Genomic DNA, 23,140 nt, shown 5'->3' on the forward strand with positions numbered 1-23,140 from the left:
GCGAATCTGAGACGTCATAACTTTGTCGGTATCGTTGTACTGGCACTAGGGGCAACGAACCCCAAAGCTTTCAGGAAACGAGAGCCCGCACGTACGTCAGTGGTTTCACCCTCAAACAACAAAATGGCTACCAACCCGTGCTGCACTTGTAAGATTGGACCTTCTATCTTGAATGCCGATCTTTCGTGCTTAGCAGATGAATGTAATAGGCTGTTAGAATGCGGTGCAGACTACCTACACCTGGACGTCATGGATGGGTATGTGTACCCAATATAGCTGGCATTAATGACGACTATATGATGTCAGTGGAAAGAATCCTGTAGTTAGTGATCGTGATCATGTTGATCAAGGCGAACTGTAGTATTTCTGATGAGATGATCTAATCATGGATTTATTTACGAGATAAGTTAATCTGGATATGCTACCATCATTTGGTGGCTATCACGGAGCTAAGGGCCCGGGAGTATGTTTTGCGTTCGGTATACGGAAGGTTCTAAGAGAGGTCTTCCAATACTGGTAATTTTACGGGGGTAGGCTTGATTCGAGAAACACTTTGAAATTTTTAGGAAGCCTGAAGGTTTTTTTTTCAATTTTAAGGGGTTATTTTCTCACAAGTTTCAGTTTAAGTAAAAGTGTAAATCAGTATGGCTAAAACTTGTAATTTATTCATGTAAACCAGTACAGCATTCTTTGGTGTTCTTGTTCTCAAAAAAGTTCTTATTACTTTTTGGCTGTTAGCCATTTTGTACCCAATTTAACTTTTGGTGCTCCATTGGTGAAATGCTTGCGAAAGAAAGTTCCAAATGCCTTTTTTGGTAAGTAAAAAAACTTTCCAATACCATGACATTTTATTATTTAGAAAAAAAAAATTGAATGAATTAGTAACATTTCTTCAGAACTGCATGTTATGCCCTGGTATATAGCAAAAGGATAAACCTTAACCCAATAACCAACTTAATCAAAGCTATAACAAAATTCTTGAAGGTGATTGGTTATCACCAGGCCAAATTGAGCACTAATAGGACAGTGTACCCATCATGCTTGTAATTGAACAGTGTACTAGGACAGTTAACAGGACAGTTAACACATCATGCCTGTGTAAGTAGACAGAATGCATCATGTGTGGCACTGTTGTCTCACATTTTGCTGAGTTAACTACTTTTTTTTATTAAAACATATAATGGATGTCTAGTTTCTTTCTCAAATTTTGTCATAGTTTTGATTAGTTGGTAACAAGACTTTGTGCTATCCAACTCTGTCTGTAATCATATGGTGATTAGCAAATCAGACTGCCACTTTGCAGTCGTCTAGTTTTGTTAATCACTTGAGTGATTACAGACTGAATTGGACTCCACTTCTGGTCTCCTTTCTGATTTGTGTCCTCATAGCCACCACATAGTTCTTCCCCCTCTATTTACAGCTGTTCTATGGGACAAAATAAACACATAAAACAGAGTGATAATTTAACTACTTATGAACAGTTTTGATCTTGCAAGCTACTGACAGAGGTGGTCTTTCAACAGTAACTGTAACATTGTATATGATTTGTATGATCAAGTTTTTGTTTCATTTCAAATTGCTCTATTTAAATTTGAATGTTGCAAAAAAATTTTTTTTTACAAACAATGTTTATTCTTGATTATGTCAGATATGCATATGATGGTTGCCAATCCAGAGAAGGTAATGTGCTATCTGAGAACTTTTTAAGGAATTGTTGTGTCAAAGTACATTTTAAAATCTTTAATTTATTTGATTTAAAATTGTTTGGTAGATTAAAATAAAAGAAGTTGCAAGAAATTTTTTTCTACCATTTAAGACCTTACTATTCTGTGTTTAGTGGGTAGATGATATGGCAGATGCTGGTGCTGATCAATACACTTTTCATTTGGAAGCAACAGGTACAAAAATGAAGATACATTATTTGTGATTTTTTGTGATAAAATCAAGTAATTAAGCAGTTATTTGCCAAGGGAAAGGTGAATGTAGTGCTGGATAATTTTTTACCTCTCATCAAAAAGATTGGAGCTGCTGACATCGGCTAGTCTTTTATTAACTTTATTTGAAGTTTCTCCCAGGCTTCCTGTACAGAGGAAGGTGCCCCTTGTGACTAGAATCATAAATTGAAAAAAAGAGTCCAATAGGTAACCAATTATAAATCCATATTGATAAATGAATCTTGATTGAGGTGAAGCTAAGTATTGAGTTCATCATTGTTTATTGCTTGTGTTGTCAGAAAAACCAGTTGACTTGATAAATCAAATAAAGAAGGCTGGAATGAAGGTAATACAATTCAACTTTTTGGAAATCATACAATGTACAAATCAGTTTGCATTGTTTATCAATATTAATTAAGTTAATATTTAAGCATCAGTAATATTTTATTTTAATAATTTTCAGATTATTTGTTAACACAATTTCTTATTCTTGTGGAGACTTATTGCCTTACATGAGGTGGGACAGGATTTGAAGGCTTCATAGTGTTAGCTTCAGGTCCTTTTTGATTTGAGAAATTTGTGATGAAATCTATTTTGAGGAAGATTTGATGTGGGTGTTTTTATGGGAGCTTTCCCATGGACAAAAAGCATATAGTCCAGATGATCATACAAACTGCTTTATTTTGAGTCAGCACAATGCAAGGAAAGGCATTACTTTTGTTAGTTATTAAATTACCAAGTTTGAAAGAATTACTTCAAGCTGCTTGAGGTTTCTAGCTCTCTCCTGATTGTTTTTGGAGAGTTTGTGGAAAGCTGACCGAAACTCCGAGCTGTGATGGTTCTTTTGAGGATTTTTGTTTTCAAAATAACCATCTCCTAAGTACACATTACTCTCACTCTTACACTTTGAATTAAGTTTCTCTTACACCTACCATTAGGGTCTTTTTAATGTTAGTAGTTCTTTGTCTAATGGAACCAAAATAAGCTATATAATGTAGTTATAAATATGTGACTGCTGAACATTTTCTGTGTTTTTTGTTTTGTTTTGTTTTTTTTGCAAAGGTTGGTATTGGAATCAAGCCTAACACACCAGTTGAAGCTGTCTTGCCATTTGTGGAGCTGGTGGATATGGTTCTTGTGATGACAGTGGAGCCTGGATTTGGTGGACAAAAGTTCATGGCAGACATGATGCCAAAAGTAAATTAAGATTGAAATGCATTTTATAATTTAATTTGATGCAGGAAATGATGTATGTTATGGTGTACTTTAAACTCTTTAACTCCCAGAAGTTATTAACATGAAACTTCTTCCCACAATATCCATACATCATTCAACAAACAGGTAATGAGAATATTCCAACTTATCAGGTAGAAGCTGTTATCTTGATCTAGCACCAAATTTAACACCAAAGGGTTAAAGAATGTAGGCCAATAGAAGAAACTAGGAAATGAGTGGATCACTGATGGGAATGAGTTTGTGACCTCTCAGACTAATACAGAAATGTGGAAAACTCTTGTATACTCCCACAAGGCTTTTTTTTCTGGCTTACAAACTTGTAAATTTTAGATTATTGTTAATCAATGAAAATCTTGAGGGTAACATGGTCAGAAATGTGGTCAAGGAGAATTGGTAAGCATTGAAATTGGTGTGCTCCAATGAATAATAATTATTGTGTCATGAAGTGCTTTTAAAAGGTAATGTTAAATTTGTACCTTTAGTTATTAGTTCTTATCCTCTATAGCCAATGCACCAGCAATAAATTGAAGAGAAGTTTAATTTCCTGATGATTTGACCAGACTCTTCTATTTACATATCATAAGAACATGGTGTAAGAACCTACTTGCGATTACATTTCAACTCAACCTCACACCTTTTTTATTTGTATGATCCACGCAAAAGTGAAACTTATGTGGATAACTGCCTGGGCTGGGGCTAGCAGGGGATTGGTTTTTACATCCTGCTCTTTTTTAAGAATTATTTCTAAGGGACTACAAAAGTGCTACAGAAAAGTTAGTTGTCAATTAAATTTTTTTTGGCAGGTCAAACACTTAAGAACCAATTACAGGGTTTTGGACATTGAAGTTGATGGAGGATTAGGAATTCCTACAATTGAAGCTGCAGCTCAGGTAGCTAATGATACTGTAACAGCTTTAATATTCATACAATATAATTACTGATGACCCCAAAAGTTAACTTACTGCCAAGTGAGATGAGGAAATGGTTTATACAATGTACAGTGAAAAAAGCCCTAATTCAGGGCTCCAAGCTCAACCATTGTCAAAGTCAATGTTATTTTAATGAGTAATGATGACCCAAAATCTTGTTGTGCAAATATCTATCTCAACTTCACCTTTCACACATTTTTTTACAGATGAAAACATTATCAATAGCTAGCAACATGGCTGTTGAACATGGGTAGCCAATTTGGGGTCTTTTGTTGAATAAGAAGTTGCTAAAAATGTTTTTTATTAGCCATGGTGACCATTGGTTATGGCTTTGAGCATTGGCATTTTACCCTTATAAAGGTGAACTTAGGAATTTATTGTTTCTTAGGCTGGGGCAAACATGATTGTATCTGGCAGTGCCATAATCAAAAGTGATAAACCAATGGAAGTGATTGACACCCTGAGAGCAACCACTGAAAAATGGATAAAGATTAACAGTGAAGGAAGTCAATGAGTGATTCAGTTTATCAGCAACATTTCTAGGGAATTTTCTGGCATTGGATTTTGTCAATGATGACCAAGGGTCATGTATTTAATTGGAATATTTTGTAAAGTTTTTATCAAGCTGCAAGAGCATTCCACACAAAAATAGTTAAATTGCCATGCATTACTATAACTTTTTTTTCATATCCAGGTTAGGAAATATTTTGTTTTTCATTTGCATGTAGCTGTGTCAGGGGTATATACACTTATTCTTTATTCACTAACATGCTCAAAAATTGCACTCCAATGTCTAGTGTCACATATTTGTCTGTTTTAGACAATCCACTCATTTCACTCAATACAAAAGTTTTAAAATGGAGAACCTAAGTTTGAATTTAAAATTGTAAACCTTCTTAATTAAAGAAAAAAAATATCTGATAATGCTCAAACTGACGATTAGAGGAGGGCACGAAAAGGGTTTATTTATAATATGTGACTTCAGCAAGACTGCTTAATTCCTAAGAAGTGTCTTCTATTCCTTTTTCAAACTACAGGAGAAGTAAATATTGAATCAAAACAAACATACGATCTTTTTTCAGCACACCCTATTATTGCACACTGGAGAAAACTCAGACCAAAATTTGCACACATACATTTATTTAATCATTATCACCCCTGTCAGCAATTTTCACAATTATGTTCTCTTACAAATAGTGCAAAAAACATCAATGGGAATCTAGAACACAACAATACTAATTAAATTGCTACAATACATAGACGAAGAAAGTTCAGTTGTCTGACTTGTTCACCTCAGTTTAGTAATGGATCAAACTCTGTCTCCTTTATAAATTTAAGTGTAAAGACAAACAAATGCACAGATACAACTGTTTACAGTCATCTCCATTTGTTCAGCATATCTGAGATATTTTAATGAAGACATTTAAATAGAGGTACCCATTTATAAATTAAGTACATGTTTGACAAAGCTGTTTGAGAAGATGAAAATTACCTAACTACTTTGAACTATACGGTTAGAAATTACGAGACGCATCTTTTAAAAATATTATTTCCTTTTGACTGAAGGCCACAGATTTATGGTTTAGGCAGAGACTACTACTTAGTTAATACTTGAGTCTAAAACCCTAAGCTACTGCAGAACTACTTGTTCTAGCAGTAGGTAAACAAAGAAAAAGCATTTGCAAGACTTGATTACCATGTACTTTGATACCATAGGAAATAGGGTGGATGGAAAGCAAGAGCTTTTAACTACAGTTATCCCAGAATTTCTTTTCAACAGACTGTTCTGTCTCTAATTCATTCTCCCACTTGATGTTTTATTTTAAAATTTTTCCCCTCTAATGTACTACAGTTCTCTTTCAGTGCTCTGGTATTATGAGTGTTGTCAATGACATATCTTCCACACTGGTTAATTCCTCAGTCATCATCTTCCTTCTTCTCATCACGCAGCATGTACCTGTAATTACATCATAGAAGTAAATTTTATTAATGCATGTAAAAGATTATCAGTTGGGGAAAATATGGGCAAGTAAACTTGGGTCAAACTCTTTTCTATTAATAATTCTTATGCAAATAATGTGCCTGATATATATTTTAGATAAATCTATCTTTAGAAATTCCATAAAAGTGTAATATTTGTACCATTCATAACCAATGCTATTTTTACAATAAAGATGTAATTTTGTTTATCAAAACAACCTTTCACTTTTGGATCTAGAAGGGAAATTTTCAAGAAAGTCATAGGAAATCCATCTTTTGAAACCCCTAGAAGTGAAAAGATGGACAGTTCTCCCTTTTGGTCCCCTGTTCACCCTGACATCAGTATGTATATTCTTCATTCTGTTCTCCATACATTTCCTAATGTGCTGACAAGGAGAATTTGTTTAACAATCAAGAGGTTCTTTAGTTGGTGATCATTTCCTTGATTATTGTGACTTTAATGTGTGATTCCTGGGAGACATTGCAAGGGGAAATTAGATGTGACCCCTTTGGGGGTCCACGGTTAAGAATCCCTCTAAATAACAATCTTAAAATTAATAACTGTACTAGTACATCCCTCACATTCACATTAATCTTAAATATAAAATACTTACCATTCAGTGACAGGCTGAGACAAATCCAGTTTACCAAGGTCGAGCAGAACCTGAAGGACAATGCAAATAATAACAGTGTCACTACCATTATGGTGTAGTTTGATCGTCCGGGTGAGTGTAGTCCTGAGAAGGACTGTTGTAGGTAGTGGTGACTGACGTTTCGACAACCTGAGCGGAAGTCATCATCAGAGTCGAGTGAAAGGTGGAACTACCCTCGTTACAATGTAAAACTAATGTGCCCTTGTTTGAAAACTGCTCCACAAGAGTGCAAACTCCTCCCACTCAGGTTATTTTGTCTCATCCCCTCCCTCCCCCCCCCCCATCTTGATATTCCACTAAAACCTACAGTTACCTTTCTCTTTAAAAGCTTTTCCTTCCACTGCCCCCATCCCCACCCCAAAAGCTGAAGGATTGACTATATAATTGTATATATTATTACTCTTATCTCTGATTATGTTAAAAAAATTTTTTCATATTGGAAACCTTCCATCTCAACTTTGTTAAGTGAGCCAAAAAAAATAACTTCATACCTGGCCCATAGAAGTTTTGCTCTTTGAGAAGAAAGACACATCATTCTTGACAGTAATGTCCAAAGTGTGTTCCTTCACTTTATCCTCAGGGACACTCCATTCAAACCTAAAAAAAATGTTTTCCACAGGATGATACAAAATCTTTCTCAGAGTAGGACACAAACATTACTCTAAGTAGAAAATCAGTTGCACTGTGAGATCAAAGAGTAAAAAAAGCAAAAAGGATATTAAGAAAGTTAGAATTACGTTTCTTCAAAGTCTGGCTCGAGGGTGTTTTTCTTGACATCAGTTCGTCTGCGGCCACTTCGGGACTTGTCAGGAAGCAGGTAAGCACGGACATATGGGTCAGAAAGACCATCTGAGTCACAAGCCAGCAATTTCCTTTAAGTGAGTAACAGAAAAAAATAATTAGTAACATGTAACAAAGTACCCAAATGTGTACAAAGAAGACTGAAGAAGTCCTTTCATTACTTTTGCTCTCTGTTTATTTATGAAATTTACACCTTTCACACCCATACATCAGTATCCATATTCTCAATACTTCTCTCCATATTTCCTTAGGAACTGATAAGGAGAATTTGTAAATTAAACATTAAAGCTTCATATGTTAAAGATCACTTCCTTTATTCTCATGATCTTAATGAATGATTCAGCAGTATTACTGAAAGGAGAAATTACATGCTGAACACTCTTGGGTTTAAACAATTAAGAGGAATGAATTTAGACTGACCTTGCTTGGTGAACAATGACCTCAAACTTGCTTCCTTGTTTGTTATAGCGTGTGGTGAGGCGAATGTCACCAGACACTGTCCTGTTTCAAGAATAACATCAATTACCCATGAATTAATTTGCTTAATATTTGGATCAAACCAGAGACACTGACAGATGATCAAAAGAAAATCAGCATAACAGTTGAAGCACAACATTATCCAAGGTTGCCTTCCACACGCTCTTATTAAATGGCCAAAAAAGAAAAAATTCTGAGCATATGGAAAGTTGCATACACTGCATGTTGCAGCTTGTCAGACCTTTATCATGACACAAATGACTTGGAGCGCTGCTAGTCCTGTGTGACTAAGATGGGATCCAAGAGTTCATCAACAGGTTACTCTCCAACATTTTGTCAGGTTTTGCAAACCCACAAGAGAAAACTTACCTACCTTCCCCCCTCCCCCCTCAAAAGTTTCTTGCCCTAGAACAAAGTTCCCAGTGGTCCAGCAGGGTTCAACCTGTAGCTCTTGATCCACTGGACACCACAGTAATCATTAGACTTCCATATCTCTTACAGGTATGCTTTATTGCTGACAAACATCAGGTGCCTTGTATTTAACAACCCTTTAACTTCTAATAACTACCCACTTGTTTGTTCATTAGTTTTGACAGTAACCATTGCTAGGTATTACAACAGAAAGCTCTCTCTCACTGACAATGTCATCCCTAAGGGTTAGTGTTAGTGATATTGTTTACAGAAGTCAAACATTAATCAACTGTTCACTTTACACCAGCTCACCTTTGAACCTTGGGGACAGGCTTCCTTCGTCTCACAGTGCTTTCCTCGCTAGGAGCCAAACAAAAGCAGAAAAAAATGCAGCGTTTTAGGCAACTGTTACCTGATGCGAGGCTGCAAGGATTGCGGCATGCAGAAACAGTAAGGAGTTAAAAGAAAGATTAGTGAAAGCTGCCAGCAATGTGAAGAAAATTACTCTTGTTAGTAACCAGAATTTGCTTTAAATTTTATCACCTCTCAAGATTTACTTTATTTAACTTACATCGTAAATTTTAACTCTAAATCTGTTACTGATTACCAACACCAATTGCATGATTAACTCCTGTATGGTTTAAATTTTAATGTTAATGTTAATTTTTAAATTTTATACTAAAATTTTTACTCCATAAATATCACTGATGCTCAGAAAATGATATTTAACATTCAAAGACCATCAGTATCAAATAGTGATGTTGTTTAAAGTGTGCAATTAATTGTTTTTAATTTACAAGATATTTGTATATTATTTGAGGTTACTTTAAATTTAATTATGGGTTATTACTTATCTTTTTGACAATTTATATCATGTTTTATATCAAAAATTATGTGAGAGATGAAGCTGAGTGTAATGAAGAGGGAAATCTGCTATGATTTAGTTAATTAGAAATCAATGTACATTTCGTAATGCCCTGTTTGTAAGTTTATCTGTTAATTAATCATTAGGAGTCAAATGATATTTAAAATGACTCTTCATTAATGATTCTTAGAAATAATTAAATTATGGTTCTTTGATTTATTGATGGATTGAACTTTAAATAAATTAACAAATGGTTGACTGAAACTGCAGTTATCATTTTAGTACACAATAAACCTTCAACTGTCCTTTAAATTAACACAAATTTTTTTTTTTGATCTTACAAAAGGATCAGAGAGACATTCAAAAAGATAAAGAGACTATCAACAGAGGTAAATGCATGTACATGAAAGATATTCATAACAAGCACTGACTGGTAGCAGACACAGTGTAGTCTTGTGAATTGGAAGGTACAGGTCCATAAAGCATGGACTTACCTTTGCTTGCTTGCACCACCTGACAGTTCATCAGCGGCAATCACATCTGGTTGGTCAGCGTCGTCTTCTTCTTCATCTGATGTGTCATCATCTCTTGTAAACAATGCCTAGTATATAAAGCACATAAGGGGCTTGCATTTCCTCAGACTAAAGCATCATGTAAGTAACTACTTTCACAGAAACTGAAATCTTGACAAAGCACCAAATTTGGCAATGATGGGTGAAAAGACATACTGATGATCATCTCTCTGGGACCACAGTTTGAATATGTTTACCTTCAGTGTAAACCTGCAAGTCAAAGTACTGTTGTGGCCTGAATCCTTCAAGGGGAAAGGTTGTTCAAATGTCATGTTCTCATTCTTCAGAAGCTGAGCCAAGGGGAACTCCAGTTTGCCAATGCTTTTCTCCTTGCTGCTGTCAAAAATCTGTTAAAGAAAAGAAAACCATTGAAGATGTGTAATAAGTAAAACAAACTGTAAAATTTTACATGTACATAGATCAGAAACTGGAAAATTCCTATCTACTTACGAGATGTTCATCCAGCATTGGAGAACAGAAAATTATCTGGCTATTATACCACATTTGTTGACTAAAATTCAATGAGCTGAGCTGTTTTTCAATCAGATAGTGAGAAAACTCTCCTATAACATGTATTTTACAACATTTTTTGACTTGCTAAAAAAACAGTCTCCTTACAAGAGCCATGATCAATGAATGAATCTGTACCTCAATATCCAATTCCTGATAGTTAGGATCATGGATCATGAAGCGGAATGGTTCTTCCCACACTGGACTGATGGAGTCTTGAATGGTCTGCATTGTACAAGGTGGAAAAAAATGATTACTAACAATTTATTTCATTAGTGAAAACAAAATCATTGATTAAATAAATACCCATATAGTCATAATATTTAATAGGTATAAGATGTTGTAGCTTGATCAAAAGCTTATTTAAATAATATACAGACTTTAAGGTTACCTTGCTCTGGAAAGTGACATTTCCAACAGTAAGTTTGCAGAATGCACTTGTGGTACCACGGGCAGCATTTGTCACCTACAAAAAAGTTGAAATTAACTTTAAAATTTCACAACAGTGACCTTTCACACTTCCTGTGGTCTTATTCTGAGAAGCAGAGATTTTGCACTTCCTTTTTGTCAAATAAAGGAGAGCTCACATTGCACACTTACCGGAAGATTCTTGGCTGAGTCCAGTTTAACAAAAAGAGCCGCTGTTGCTAACATCTCCTCACCAATAACGGCTTGGTCAGGCTGTATATGAAAACAAAACTAATAAACAAGCAAATAATACACAGTCAAGATCCTTGGCTCTTGGCCTGCCTAAACAAATGGTTGGTCCCGCCCACATATGTACAGGACATTGGTGCAGTTCTTGCTAAACTGGTCCGACCTGTCTTTTGAGCATGGCCAGTCACTAAAAAAAATAAGTTCTCCCACTGATTACTGTACTTCCAAAGTGTGACCAAGTTGTTAAACGTGCAAGATATCACTGAGAGAGAATGGTGAAAAGTTGTTTCTGGGCCTTGAAAACACACAGAAGGAACCAACTCACACACCCGTTCTCAAAAGTACAGGTCCACAACTTCTGCTTTCCTTTTACTATTCCTTGATTGCTGCAGCAATGATTTTGTTTTTCTATTCAGCTAGTCCTCATAAATATAAAAACACCCTTTAGTTTGTGCTGAACTTACCGGTGAGAGATCATCTGGTTTGGCAGTCAGTGTGAACCATGTGCATCTCAAGTTGATCTGGCCACTCTTCACATTCTCTAATGGAAGCCACTGTATTCAAAAATTACATAATTACAGGTTAGAATAAATTGAGCAAATTTAACCCTTTAACTCCAAGATCTGATTGTCAATTCTCTCCTCTAGCAACTACACACTTCCTTGTAAATTAATTACGAGAATTAGGTGTTCAATCAGGGTAATAAATTATAGTGTTCTCATTATCTGTTTGCTGTATAATGTAGGGATACTATAGGGAGAGGTTACATAGTAATCACTTTTGGGAATTAAAGGGTTAATCTGAGTGTTTAAACCAAGAACCAACAATTCATCACAATGACCAATCAGGACAGGGAGAAATATTAAAATGAACCAATGGCCAATCAGGACAGGGAGAAATATTAAAATCAACCAATGTAAACTCAGTCAAAAGAAAAAAACAGGTAAAGTTACCAATTAAAGTGAAGGAAAGTGTCACTGATCAAATCACTATAAGTGAAATTTATCTCTTTGCATGTGTTTGGCTTAGAGGGTAGGACATGTTTTCAAGAACAATCACAGACCATAGGAAGGAAAGTAAACCCAGTACAATCCTGGACTGCTTCAATTTGACAATCAATTTAAAATTGCTCTGGATGCTGTATCAACTCGCATGGTGTTAAAAAAGGTTCCTAACATCAGTTATTGAATATGACATACAACTCTTTAGTTAGTGAAAGATTTGCAACTTACCAAATCAACATTGCCTTGTTGGACAATGGTACCGATATCAGCCTCAACACTAGGGAGATAAAACATCATTTGTCAACATCAAAACAGTTGCATAAAAACTGGAGATATGAGTTGCTTTCTACTAATTCATGTTTGGATGATTACTTACGTTCCAAGAGATTCATCATCAGATGCTTTGTCCTCGTCAAAGACACCAATCTTTATTTTCTGACCATGTGAGTTGTCCACAAAGGCCTTCACATAAACAATCCAAAACAAAACAATCAGAAATTAAATATCCCATGTTTGAAGTCTGAACTAGGAGCCACAAACCCATCAAAATCTTTACCTCAAACACTTCATTCCATATTGGATTCACTGTGCTGTCCTTTGTCTTTGTGCGGAATGTCTTGGCTCCCACTGGCAACAGAAAGAAATATCATCATAGGTTGAAACTATGAAAGAACTCACAAATTGACCTATGGTACACATGATCCAACAAAAACAGTCGGGCCTTTCCATGTCTTTGGCTCATACAGTAATCTCCATAGGCTTTGACACATACCTCTGAGAATAACATATGGATCTGAAGAACCCTTAGATATGATACCAATGTCTTTCTTGATCAAGTCTTTAGCTTCCAGGACTTCAATGCGAAGAAGACCCTGGAGTGACAAGAAAAAGCAAAATTGATTGTCAAAAACCTTTCAAAAACTTCACTTTTGTGTACACTTGGTGTACTGCACTATTGAGTTATTCAAATTTAGATAATTCTATTCCAATTCCTCTAATGGTCCAAAACTGTTACAAGGGAAATTGTTTTCAACATGGCTTGAGGCACAATCAAAGACAATTTGCAGAAAGAAAACTCTAATGATAAGTACAAGTCACTCACATCAGGCATGGGGTATTTCAGTTCATAAGGATCAACATCAGTCAAAGGTACTGTGATCCTGTTTGGAAGAACCACAAATCCTGCCACAACATCATCTATTACCCCACGGATAATGTCACTGAAAAAATGGAAAAGGAAAGTTAGAGAACCAAACATCACCTCTAATCCAGATTAGTTTTATAAATCATGTCAACTTTACCACAACTAATGATTCATTATATAAGTATATCTACTGTTGCCCATGCAAGTTTTCTGAAAGGTAAATCAAAGTATGCATACCTCAGACCAGGAATATCAAGAATATTTGCCATGTTTGTTAAGTCAAAGTCGATGTCCTGTTAAGAATAAAGCAAAAAAAAAAATTACAATAAGCTGAATCATACATCCATTTTGATTGGATCTTACTTTCAATCTATTGGAGGACAGAAGTATAGATTAAATCACCATGAACAAGACTTTACTTCCTTATAATATAAAACAATTGGATTCTACGTTACAGTCTGTCCAGTCAGTAATAGATCACAGGTAACATCAAAATGTGGTGACACATCAGTGACACAACTGGCAGCAACTTGAGTGCCACTTTTTTTTTTCTTATCACAGTTTGACATCTGTGGTCTATGACTGAACTGTCCTACTGTAAAATGGAATGTATTTGTTAAATATCCAACCTGATTCAGTTTGTAATAGAGCATTGACAACCTAAAAACAACTTTTCTTGTCAAAAATTGGTATTTCAATTAATTTTTAACTTACAGGTCTGTTAAGAAAGAAGACTGACACCCCACCCACAAGAGGAGCAGCTGGGATGAGAGGGCGCAGAATCACACGCAGACTTCCACGAAGCTGAATGGGATGAAAAGAAACCATAAGAATGCAGCATGATAATACATGAGAATGTCTAGTTTCAAGCAACTCATGCTGGTAAAATATTCTGTTTGCAGTAAATACAATATACCTGGAGATCTTCAATGCCAACACTGACACCCTTGACAGATAACTCAAAGTCTGAATCCCCAGCATAACTAAAAGCAATGACAAGAAATAAAACAGAAATTAGAAATTTTATAAAAAATTCTTCTATCTTTTCTAACTTCTGAGATCTAAACTTAAATTTCCACACTGTGCTTTACATTTCATATCATTTTGGCACTAAGAATTTGGTGCAAAACCAGAGAATATGTGCTAACTAAATAAACGTTTCTTTCTTCTAAACACTCTTCTGCCTGAAACAGTTTTGGAATTGTAATGAAAAATTCCATTTTGGTCACTCCTGAAAGTGAAAGGGTTTATATTGGACAGCTTTGAAGAGAATACAAATCAAACTTGTAATTGACACAGCACAAGTCATGATAATTCTTTAATAATTATAAAATCAAAGATCTTAATAACACAGTAGCACAGGAAGTAAACAATCAAGTTTGAACTGAAGTGTACTCACATTAGATCAATATCCATGATTATCTCGTTACGGTCCACATTATTAGTGTATGTCTTGATTCCACCAATACGGGGAGGCTACAAACCAAAACAGAGTGTGAGTGAGGAGATTGTATTGCTGCATTGTTCAAAGACAAGTCACATGTAAATTATAGCAAATTTTTTATGTGTAAAACCCTCTGTCTGACTCACCACTTCACCAAGAGAGATTTCTTTGAAATAAATGGAGCTCAAAAATCCAGGCACATTCTTCTGAATTTCTGGTTCCACTTGTTCCTTTAGGATCTTTACCACCATGTCATTGATATACGGCCACAGTTGAACCAGCATCTGTTGTTGAATAATCACATAATGAGATAAAACAGTGTCAGTTCTGAGATCAAATGTCAATATCTCCAACTTGCCGCATGAGTAGCAAAAATTTTGCCCTAGTTCTATCTCAAGAGTGACTTTTTAAGAGGGAAAATTGTAAACCATGTGAGCATGTTAGCCATATTTGGCTAAAGATTGATAGCAAAACTTAATAATTGTAAAACTAAAATAGGAGCTGATGAGACCTCAAAGGAAAAATGAGCCATCTGCCTTAACCCTTGAACTCCCAAGATCTGATTGTTAATTCTCCCCTCTTCCTGCTACACATTTCCTTGTAAATTAGTTACGAGAACTTGGTGCTAGATCAAGATAGCAGCTTCTACCTGATAAATTTGAATATTCTCGTCACTTATTTGCTGAATAATGTATGGATATTATTGAGAGAAGTTTCATGTTAATCACTACTGGGAGTTACAAGGTTAAATGCATGATTAGGAAAATTTAAAAGAAAGAGTTGCATCTCATTGGTCGAAAGGGTGACTCAGCAGTACTGCTAAGATGTAATACCTTATTTCTTGTTTTTAATACTGGTTATATTGTTTTTTACCTTGTTGAGCCATTCTGCTCTTTCCACATCAGGAAAGAAAACCTGGAGGAAAGAAAAAATAGCTAAGATGATTTATCTTAGAAGATAATCTAAATATAATGGTTTATAAACTTTACAGAGTCAGCAATAGGGACTTGTAACCAGCCAGCAAAACACAGGCTAGTCTGCCATCTAGCCAGCTACTTTAATGTGCACCATTTCACCTAAACTATTGATGAATACTGGTCAAATTCTTGAAAAGTTATCCAAGAAATTTTTATAGCAGCCATTTCCAAGATTTGAGTCGAATTAAATGCAAAATTTACCCTCAACAAGTTTCAGTGTGAATCACTTCCTTGTTGAGAATTTTCCCACAACAATGTTTTGCAGGCTTGGTGGAATGTGTGGGACATTTTAACTGAATTGTTCCCAGTCTTGCTTACAATGTTACAAAACAACTTGGCATCCAAAATAACCTGGCCACCTACTATTCCTCATTTGCCCTCTACTTTCAAAATTAATCGACAGCCCTGCCAGGATGATTCATTTGTTTGGAAGCATTAGACCAAACAACTCCACATGTGGGTGCTGTGTCCAACCTTTTTCTTTCACTTGAACACAAAGAAATAAAGATTTCTGTAGGAGGAAGTTATAATTTTGAGGATCCTCTTTCCAGAGGACACCCTTGTGACTAGAAAAAGTGCCCCTGACTAGAAGTGGCCCTTAGATTAAGGTACATGTAACAGCATTTTGTTGAGCCAGGCCAGTGGTCATTTTGTTATGAATAAAAAATGCAAAATAACATTCAATGCTATTTCATACCACTTTGTAACTGTTTTTAAATTATGGATTCAAATTGAATGTCTCAAAGAGATATAATCATGGTAACATCTAGATAACTATTAAAATATACATATTTATATTGAACAGTGCAAATTTGACACTATTTTATGCATAAAATTTTTTTTTTAGAAGTTCATTTCACACCCTGCAGTCACTAATTATTTCTAATTCTTGTGATATTCCTTTCCCTTAAATGTATTTCCCAGCAACATGCAAGAGGTCTTATTAAAATCAACAAAGGCAACAACGTTATACTAAACAGTACAACTTGAATCAAAAGACAAAATTACTGAATCATTGGGGATTTAAATCCTGATGTCAAACAAAATTTTCACCAAAGTACTTTTCTTCTGGTTCAACTGCACAACATTTTAAGCTGTCTCAATTAATCCAACACCTGTCAAATTCAGACTGGAACATTATTACTTGGCACGATGTAAAACACATTGGAGTGCCTTTCAACAGCTGAACAGACATTTGGCACAAATGTTGGTCTCGCAAAGTAAGACGTCTTGAATGTTTAATGAGCTTCTGTTATTTGAAAATTTTCTCCAACTTGAGCGAATGACGCGCAGCAAAGTTTCATGTCTGGAGAAGCTTTAGGAGATATCCACGCAAATTCGGTTTATTGTTCGGATAATTTCTCAGGTCTTTGAAATTTAGTAAAAAGAAAATAAGAGGTTTAAGGGTGATTGACCAAACAGCTCTGTGAGATGCATCAGCTAAATATACATTACTAATTTCGATGTGTTTACATCGCTAAGTGACTGCTCCCAGAATGAGGCCCATTGTATCCTCAAGCTGTCCGACAGTTTCATGTCTTAAAGCTCTCTAAACAAGTCCAGACTCAAGGACCCTTACGACATGACGACCCAATACGAGAATAAACCTATTTGTTCCTGCATATAAATTGTGAACGAACCTTCGAGAGAAATGCTCAAACCACGCCTAACCAAATAACATCATAGCTTTAGAGCAGATTTAGAAGCGGAATGAAGATGAATTATTGTCAAATACTTTGTTAGCTAGGACTTTAACAAAGCTCGTCTATACGAATTAGAAGAAATAATTACGACCTGTAGCTCACAAGTTCAGCACGAGGCAACGTGCACTAGTTAGGATGTTTATCGCATTACGTGACTCTTACAAATCGAAGCCTCGAGGAAGAAATATTTCTCGAGAAATTTAAGTCAGTTTCAAATCACAATTTTGTTGATGACTTAAGCGACGCGATCGATCTAGAAACAAAAGGCTATCTTTGGCTCAAAATGGTTGAAAGCACATTAAATACGCGCTCATTTGCCCAGAGACGTATCTTACCCAAGATGGCAGATCTTCCATTCGCGCCTCAACAACTTCTTGCTCGCGTTCTACAGCTTCCCTGAACGCCTGTCTCCTAGTCTTTCGTTCGTCCTGATTCATACGCCATAAAACATACACGAAAAAGCCGCAGACGATCCAGACATAACTCAATCCAAACCACCCCATAAACCAAATCAGCAAAGCACCTCCGACTAACTTCAGATATTTTATCACAAAGTTCAAAATTGCAAGTTCTGTCTTCTTCGCTGATGGCTTCTGTTCATTTGGAGATGGAACAATCGCTTCAACGCCAGGTTTCCCCTGATTTTCGGCGGATTTGTCCGCTTTCTCTGCTGCCACAGATGTCGCCATTGACACAAGCCTAAGATTACCAGACACTATACTGGGTTTGTGCAGAGCTCGGTTGAATTCAATACATCGGCAAACCTCTCATATGCTAATCATTTTGAGACGTGTCACAAAAACAATAGTGTTAGCGAGCTGTCGGAGCGTGACAAGGAAGAGCGATAATACACTTACAGGCTTTTTCCAGTCTCCACCTGCTTTTAGCAACGTGTCCCTCCGCAGTTTTATGCCGTAATACGAATTTTATAAACAACGCAATGACAACATATCGGTATTGAAAGGAAACGCCCCTTCGATCTTATTTTTCACCTTATGGGCACGTTGTCTATCAATAATACCCCCACAAGCTGTTTTTATTTTTTGCTTCGTTGAGATCAACAACTTTGAGCAGAAACCACGAGATTCTCGGCTTATAGGTGCATCTTTTATTTAAACTGCTGCTGGAAAAATCCCAACGAGTGTAACACCTGCCGTAACTTGGTGTGTTTAAAATTCAGTGAAAGGTAAATAGAGATATGGAGCTTATAACAAAGAGTTAAACCTTAAAGCATCTCAAGTCATTTGGTAGTCTATACTTATTGAGGGTATTTTTAGTCTGCTGGCTATTTCTTCATCAATTTACTATAAAGTCAAGCATTCAACAAACCCCTCATGTAAAATATGCAATCGGCGTATTTAAATCGATTATTCCGCCACCACAAATTAATTTGGCTGAAACGCAGTGGCTATTTAGAAGCAATGTAAATCATTCCAAAAAAGAGTCTCATTTACGGTCCAAGATAAATATAATAGTATAAATTTTATGTTTGAAAAAAAAAGAGAGACAAATTGAAACATTCGAAATTGTAGAGTTGACCGTTGTTACAATGCGTCACTTGCAAGACAATTGAGAAAAAAAAAACACTCGGCAAAAAGCAAGAAAAGAAGAAGGAAAAAAAGCGGAAAACAACAGAGTAAAAAGGGCAAATGAAAATAAGGATAAAATGGAAAGTAATAGTATGACTGATGTCTGGCGAAGAATTCGTGAATAAATGGAAAAATAGCTGGACAATGCAAATTTCAAACGGTGAACAACGAACTATGTTAATTCCTTATATTTTTAACTTATTTGTCTTATTCTTTGTAAATAGAGGCAGATGTTCTCAAAAGGAAGGAGGATTACTTCTTCTGTAAAAAGATAAGGCGGGCTAGATTCCGGGGTGTACTTTCTCATTTACTGGCCATAAGCAAGCAGTTTGTATTTTATGTGGAATAAGGCTTCGTTCGCGCTGAGGAGCCAACACCCACAGATGCAACTCATATGGTGTGCTTTTTCTTAGGTCTGAAATAGGGTCAGGGAAAAGACTTCTTCGGTAACGTCTCGAAAACCATATCCCAAACCAGCACCTGAAGTTTCCATCGGGTGGGAAATAAATATTTCATCAATCTGGATTAACTTTTTGAGTAAAAAGTGATTGCACATGATTACTTTTTTAAAAACCTTGGATTTCACGATTTAACAGACGAGCCGCCTTCAGAAAGACTCTAGGCCTTTTTGACAAGACACTAGTCAAAATCAAAGATGAAACTGAAGAAGAAATACCTTACCTTGTTATTGGGTTTAAGTGAAGACACATCTGCAATAATTGATGATAAAATAACAAAAGATACAAAAGTACTATGATGGCGCCCAGAACCGCTCATGTTGAATACTCAATTCCCTCTTCTCAAAGTAACAAAAAAAGAAGGGTCACAATGTATAAATCGGCTTTCATTGTGCGGAGGAAACTTCTGTGTAAACAACGTAGGTTTAAATGGCTTAGTTCCATTGTAATCAGTTGCCAATTGACGAGTAAATAAAAAAATTTCAGTGTCGGGGAAAAAAGAAACTAACAAATTTGCGTATGTTGGCTTCAAACTATCCCTGAATTAATAAACTGAAAGTTGGATAAGCTGTTACCATTGAAGAAACATAAGTCAAGAAAAAATTTAGTTCATACTATAACCATGTACTGGACTGAAAAATTAAACTTAATTCGTAGCTATATACGAAACTAAACTGGGTTTGTAAAGAAACGCTTTTCATTCTTCGACACAAATTTACAGACAGAAATTGAACTAATGGGCAAATGAGTTTACTCTATTTACAAAGAGAACCGAGGAAATAATAGCTTTCATTTTATAGAACCAGCCGTAAAATGCCTGGTTTCAAATAAAGCTGAATACACATTATGCAATGCTTGTAACATGACAACGGGTCACTTCATACATTTTCTGAACACGACCACGAGAAAAATTAGTCAAGGACCATGCACCCATCAGGAGCCCATCAATAAACCGTTCTGTTAAAACGCCGTGACATAGGTACAGTATGGGAGTTGAAGGCTCCAAGTGATGGGCTCCTGACCCACTATATTTTGCCAGAAGGTGACCTGATAATACAGTAATAATTATAATGACAGTAAAAGTAACCAAAAAAAAAAGTAACATCATGTCCCCGCCCCCGTCCCCGCTCCCGGCCGCTCCCCCCCCACCCCCCCCTTCCCATTTTTAGTATCGTCTTGTAATCACGGAGTAATCTCTAAGTGGTGCGCAGGAAATCTGGTGAATTCTTTCCCAGATCACTCGACTCTAACAGACAGGGAAGACGCGAGGCAAGTCCTCAAGCTCGTTCTGGCTCAGAGAAATCATAATTTATGCCCAGAATCACAATGGGTTTACTATGCCGTAACATGTTTGTACAACAAAGGGATAGTGACAAGAAGTTGTAATCCAGAACTCTTCAGGATAAAAATTAAGAAATTATTTGAGAATGATAATCCATAGAAATTGATTTATAGGATAAAAAAAAAAAACAGATTCGACATTATATATGTCTGATATTGTTTCAGAATAAGCGGGTGAGATTATCGTCGACCGTGCAAAGACAGTTAGAGTGAAAGCTGCCCTGACAAAGACTGTTCTGTTGTTCAAAATGTTTGCTTTGCTTCCATTCTGTGTTAGAACTGAATTGTTTATATTATGATCGAATTTTAAGCAATCTTTCGCTTCAAGTGTATTCAATTCGAAATAAGAATATTCTGTTGTACATTTGCATTTTGATTTTGCAGCTGTCAGAAATAAAATACAAAACCTGGTCAGGGGAATAATAAATACAGCAGCCTTTTCAATTGAGCAAATAAAGAACAGGGATCAAAATATTGTGCCCGTGAAAATTACGTTTTCTCGGAAGCATCATGTCTAAATAAAACGAAAGTCGTGCGATCGAAGTTTAAACGCGCCTCTTAGTCGTAAGATTGATGAAGCTATATAATATAATTTCAGGGACGTGGTGGTTTAAGCTCAAAAGAAAGACAAAATCATGAGAAAAACTACGACAAAAAATTAAAATTTTTCGATTAATTTACCCTGGCGTCGCTTGAGCGTTCGATCCTCCAGGAGGCCATTTGCTTCACGAATTATAAAGCAGGGAATTGAAATGATTCAGCCAAGATGTTTTGCAGACACCTAGTTACGAGTTCGAATCTTGCACAGACTTGATTCTGGATATGCAACAAGCGATCTGCCCAATTCTTTTAATGTGATCGATGTATGCAAAACGCATCAAGTTCTAAGGTCAAAGATTGGTCTTCACCGCACTCACTCGCCTGGGCCAATGAAATAACTGATTGGCAGTTTGTTGTTTACCACCCTTGAAGCAGGTGAAACTTATCGGGTTTCGCAGCTTTTTATCATAAAAAGTAGAACTTAAGCGAATTTGAATTAGGTTGTATTTCGGCACATTGTGGAACTGCAATAAAATTTGTGTCTGACGAGCAAAATTGTAACATTTTAGATATTTGGAGAGCAATAAGATCGCTCTCGAAAAGATTTGAATTGCCGTGTGTGCGTATGGAGACCATATTTAAATAAAGGAGGTAAGCTTCTAAGGAAACTGTGGTGCTGTGTCGGTGAGGAGTACTGCAAGAAGATTTTAGAGTCATCAACTGAGTTGTAGATGAACTAAATTAGTGGCCACCGTTCAAAGTTTCTAAAGCTAAGAAACTCTACACAGTGGCCAACTTACATTAACATATCTGTACTGATAATACCAAAGTTTCTTGCAATGCCACAGTTTCCTTGGAAACTGTCTCGGCATTACGTGACCAAGAAGGGACGCTAAACCTCACACAGAAACTTGAATTATTAACTGTTTATCCCGCGACTGGTAACGCTGGCTTTAATTTTTTTTCCCGGGCTATGTCTAGACATATTGGAAGAATTTAAAACTGTGTTTTGGGCACTGGTCACGCGTCAACATTCATTCCTTTAAATTTTCTACAAGGTAGATCCTCTGGTAACGAACTCTGCCGATAATCTGATGGTATCAGCAGTATTGACATGTGATTTTCACGAGAGCAAATGTTCAAATGCATATGTATTCATTTTGTAAATACTGAAACTTAAATAGATTTTGCGGTCACTATGCCCTCTAAAATTATTTGTTTTACAAAAAAGTTCGACTTAGCTTAACAAACAGGTCCAATGATTTCATAACCAAACCAATAAATAAAAACACTTACTGGTGCTTAAAACGCAATCGAATTAGTTGAGAATTTTTAAACTCGATAGAAGCTGTCGAAATGCATTAAACGCAGCCAAACAGCCGCAAGTCATGGGCCATTCTGTCACCAAAACAATTCAAATAATGCTAGCTCCACTTTCAAATTTCCTCTTCTAGTTCCTTCCTCGCCGAGGGGAGCGGTCATCATCTGTCACCAGGGTTGGAGGGTTTTGGTAGTGTCCATTTACATGATCTCCCCACAAGGCTCGGTGATATTCTTACGATAAATTTTTATTCTATTTTCTAGAAATTCCCCTTCATAAAGGGTCCCAGTGGGGTTAACTGTTTGCCGTAAAACGACCGAAAAAATCGCGAAGCGTTTAGGTTGACAAATTTTAATTGTAAGTCGTAAAAAAAATATTAACCTTAGATTTTTTTCCTTTTTACAATGTGTCATTTTGAGTTAACCGTAGCCGTAAAATGGTCGAAATTTTAATCGTTAGCCGTAAAAGCCATCATCCCATTGAGAATCTCTTTATTGTCAACTACAGAAAATTGAACTAGCTACTGTTGAGCCTGCAACTAATAAGACCTTAATTTTGTTTCCCAGGCTGTGGCTAGACATATTGGAGAATTTA

The 23,140-nt window shown here is 36.1% G+C and overlaps 2 protein-coding genes and 1 long non-coding RNA gene across 8 annotated transcripts; 2 read left to right on the top strand and 1 right to left on the bottom strand.

The window, feature by feature from the left end:
* The first annotated feature begins 98 nt into the window (after nt 1-98).
* Nucleotides 99-6,294, top strand: LOC113679681 (ribulose-phosphate 3-epimerase). Its single transcript, XM_027196649.2, has 8 exons — nt 99-257; nt 739-815; nt 1,649-1,680; nt 1,838-1,898; nt 2,234-2,280; nt 2,997-3,131; nt 3,974-4,060; nt 4,488-6,294. The coding sequence occupies exons 1-8, from the start codon at nt 124-126 to the stop codon at nt 4,611-4,613; spliced, it is 699 nt and encodes a 232-aa protein (XP_027052450.2). The 5' UTR covers nt 99-123; the 3' UTR covers nt 4,614-6,294.
* On the bottom strand, nt 5,223-21,600 carry LOC113679680 (extended synaptotagmin-2). 6 transcript variants are annotated; one of them, XM_027196648.2, is made up of 24 exons: nt 21,367-21,600; nt 15,491-15,532; nt 14,764-14,901; nt 14,573-14,649; nt 14,090-14,156; nt 13,888-13,977; nt 13,411-13,466; nt 13,132-13,249; nt 12,802-12,901; nt 12,586-12,656; nt 12,406-12,491; nt 12,258-12,306; nt 11,490-11,579; nt 10,969-11,049; nt 10,760-10,834; nt 10,507-10,593; nt 10,056-10,205; nt 9,781-9,887; nt 8,734-8,781; nt 7,954-8,034; nt 7,470-7,604; nt 7,224-7,329; nt 6,694-6,743; nt 5,223-6,056 (listed from the first exon to the last, which is right to left on the bottom strand). In XM_027196648.2, exons 1-24 carry the CDS (start codon nt 21,403-21,405, stop codon nt 6,017-6,019), a joined length of 1,983 nt encoding a protein of 660 aa, XP_027052449.2. In that variant the 5' UTR covers nt 21,406-21,600; the 3' UTR covers nt 5,223-6,016. The 6 variants fall into 6 exon arrangements, with proteins under 6 accessions (XP_027052449.2, XP_089038415.1, XP_089038416.1 ...); XM_089182289.1 differs by having other exon boundaries at nt 8,734-8,844; nt 21,367-21,571; XM_089182290.1 differs by lacking the exon at nt 21,367-21,600 and adding an exon at nt 19,568-19,701.
* LOC149040611 (uncharacterized) lies at nt 18,275-21,157 on the top strand. The gene is made up of 2 exons (XR_016179733.1): nt 18,275-18,483; nt 20,580-21,157. It is a non-coding gene; the product is annotated as an uncharacterized LOC149040611 (long non-coding RNA).
* Nucleotides 21,601-23,140: the final 1,540 nt, after the last annotated feature.

The sequence above is a fragment of the Pocillopora damicornis genome, chromosome 9 (assembly GCF_964200805.1).
Source record: "Pocillopora damicornis chromosome 9, jaPocDami1.2, whole genome shotgun sequence".
Classification (NCBI taxonomy): Eukaryota; Metazoa; Cnidaria; class Anthozoa; order Scleractinia; family Pocilloporidae; genus Pocillopora; species Pocillopora damicornis.

Excerpts from the sequence above, each read along its gene's own strand:
- LOC113679681 (XM_027196649.2), top strand. The coding sequence starts at position 124 with ATGGCTACCAACCCGTGCTGCACTTGTAAGATTGGACCTTCTATCTTG. Across the intron at positions 258-738 it reads CACCTGGACGTCATGGATGG|CCATTTTGTACCCAATTTAA; the intron begins GTATGTGTACCC and ends TTTGGCTGTTAG. Across the intron at positions 1,681-1,837 it reads TGGTTGCCAATCCAGAGAAG|TGGGTAGATGATATGGCAGA; the intron begins GTAATGTGCTAT and ends TTCTGTGTTTAG.
- LOC113679680 (XM_089182287.1), bottom strand. The coding sequence starts at position 17,986 with ATGGCGACATCTGTGGCAGCAGAGAAAGCGGACAAATCCGCCGAAAAT. Across the intron at positions 14,650-14,763 it reads AAATCTCTCTTGGTGAAGTG|CCTCCCCGTATTGGTGGAAT; the intron begins GTGAGTCAGACA and ends TTTGGTTTGTAG. Across the intron at positions 9,888-10,055 it reads CTTGCAGGTTTACACTGAAG|GCATTGTTTACAAGAGATGA; the intron begins GTAAACATATTC and ends TTTATATACTAG.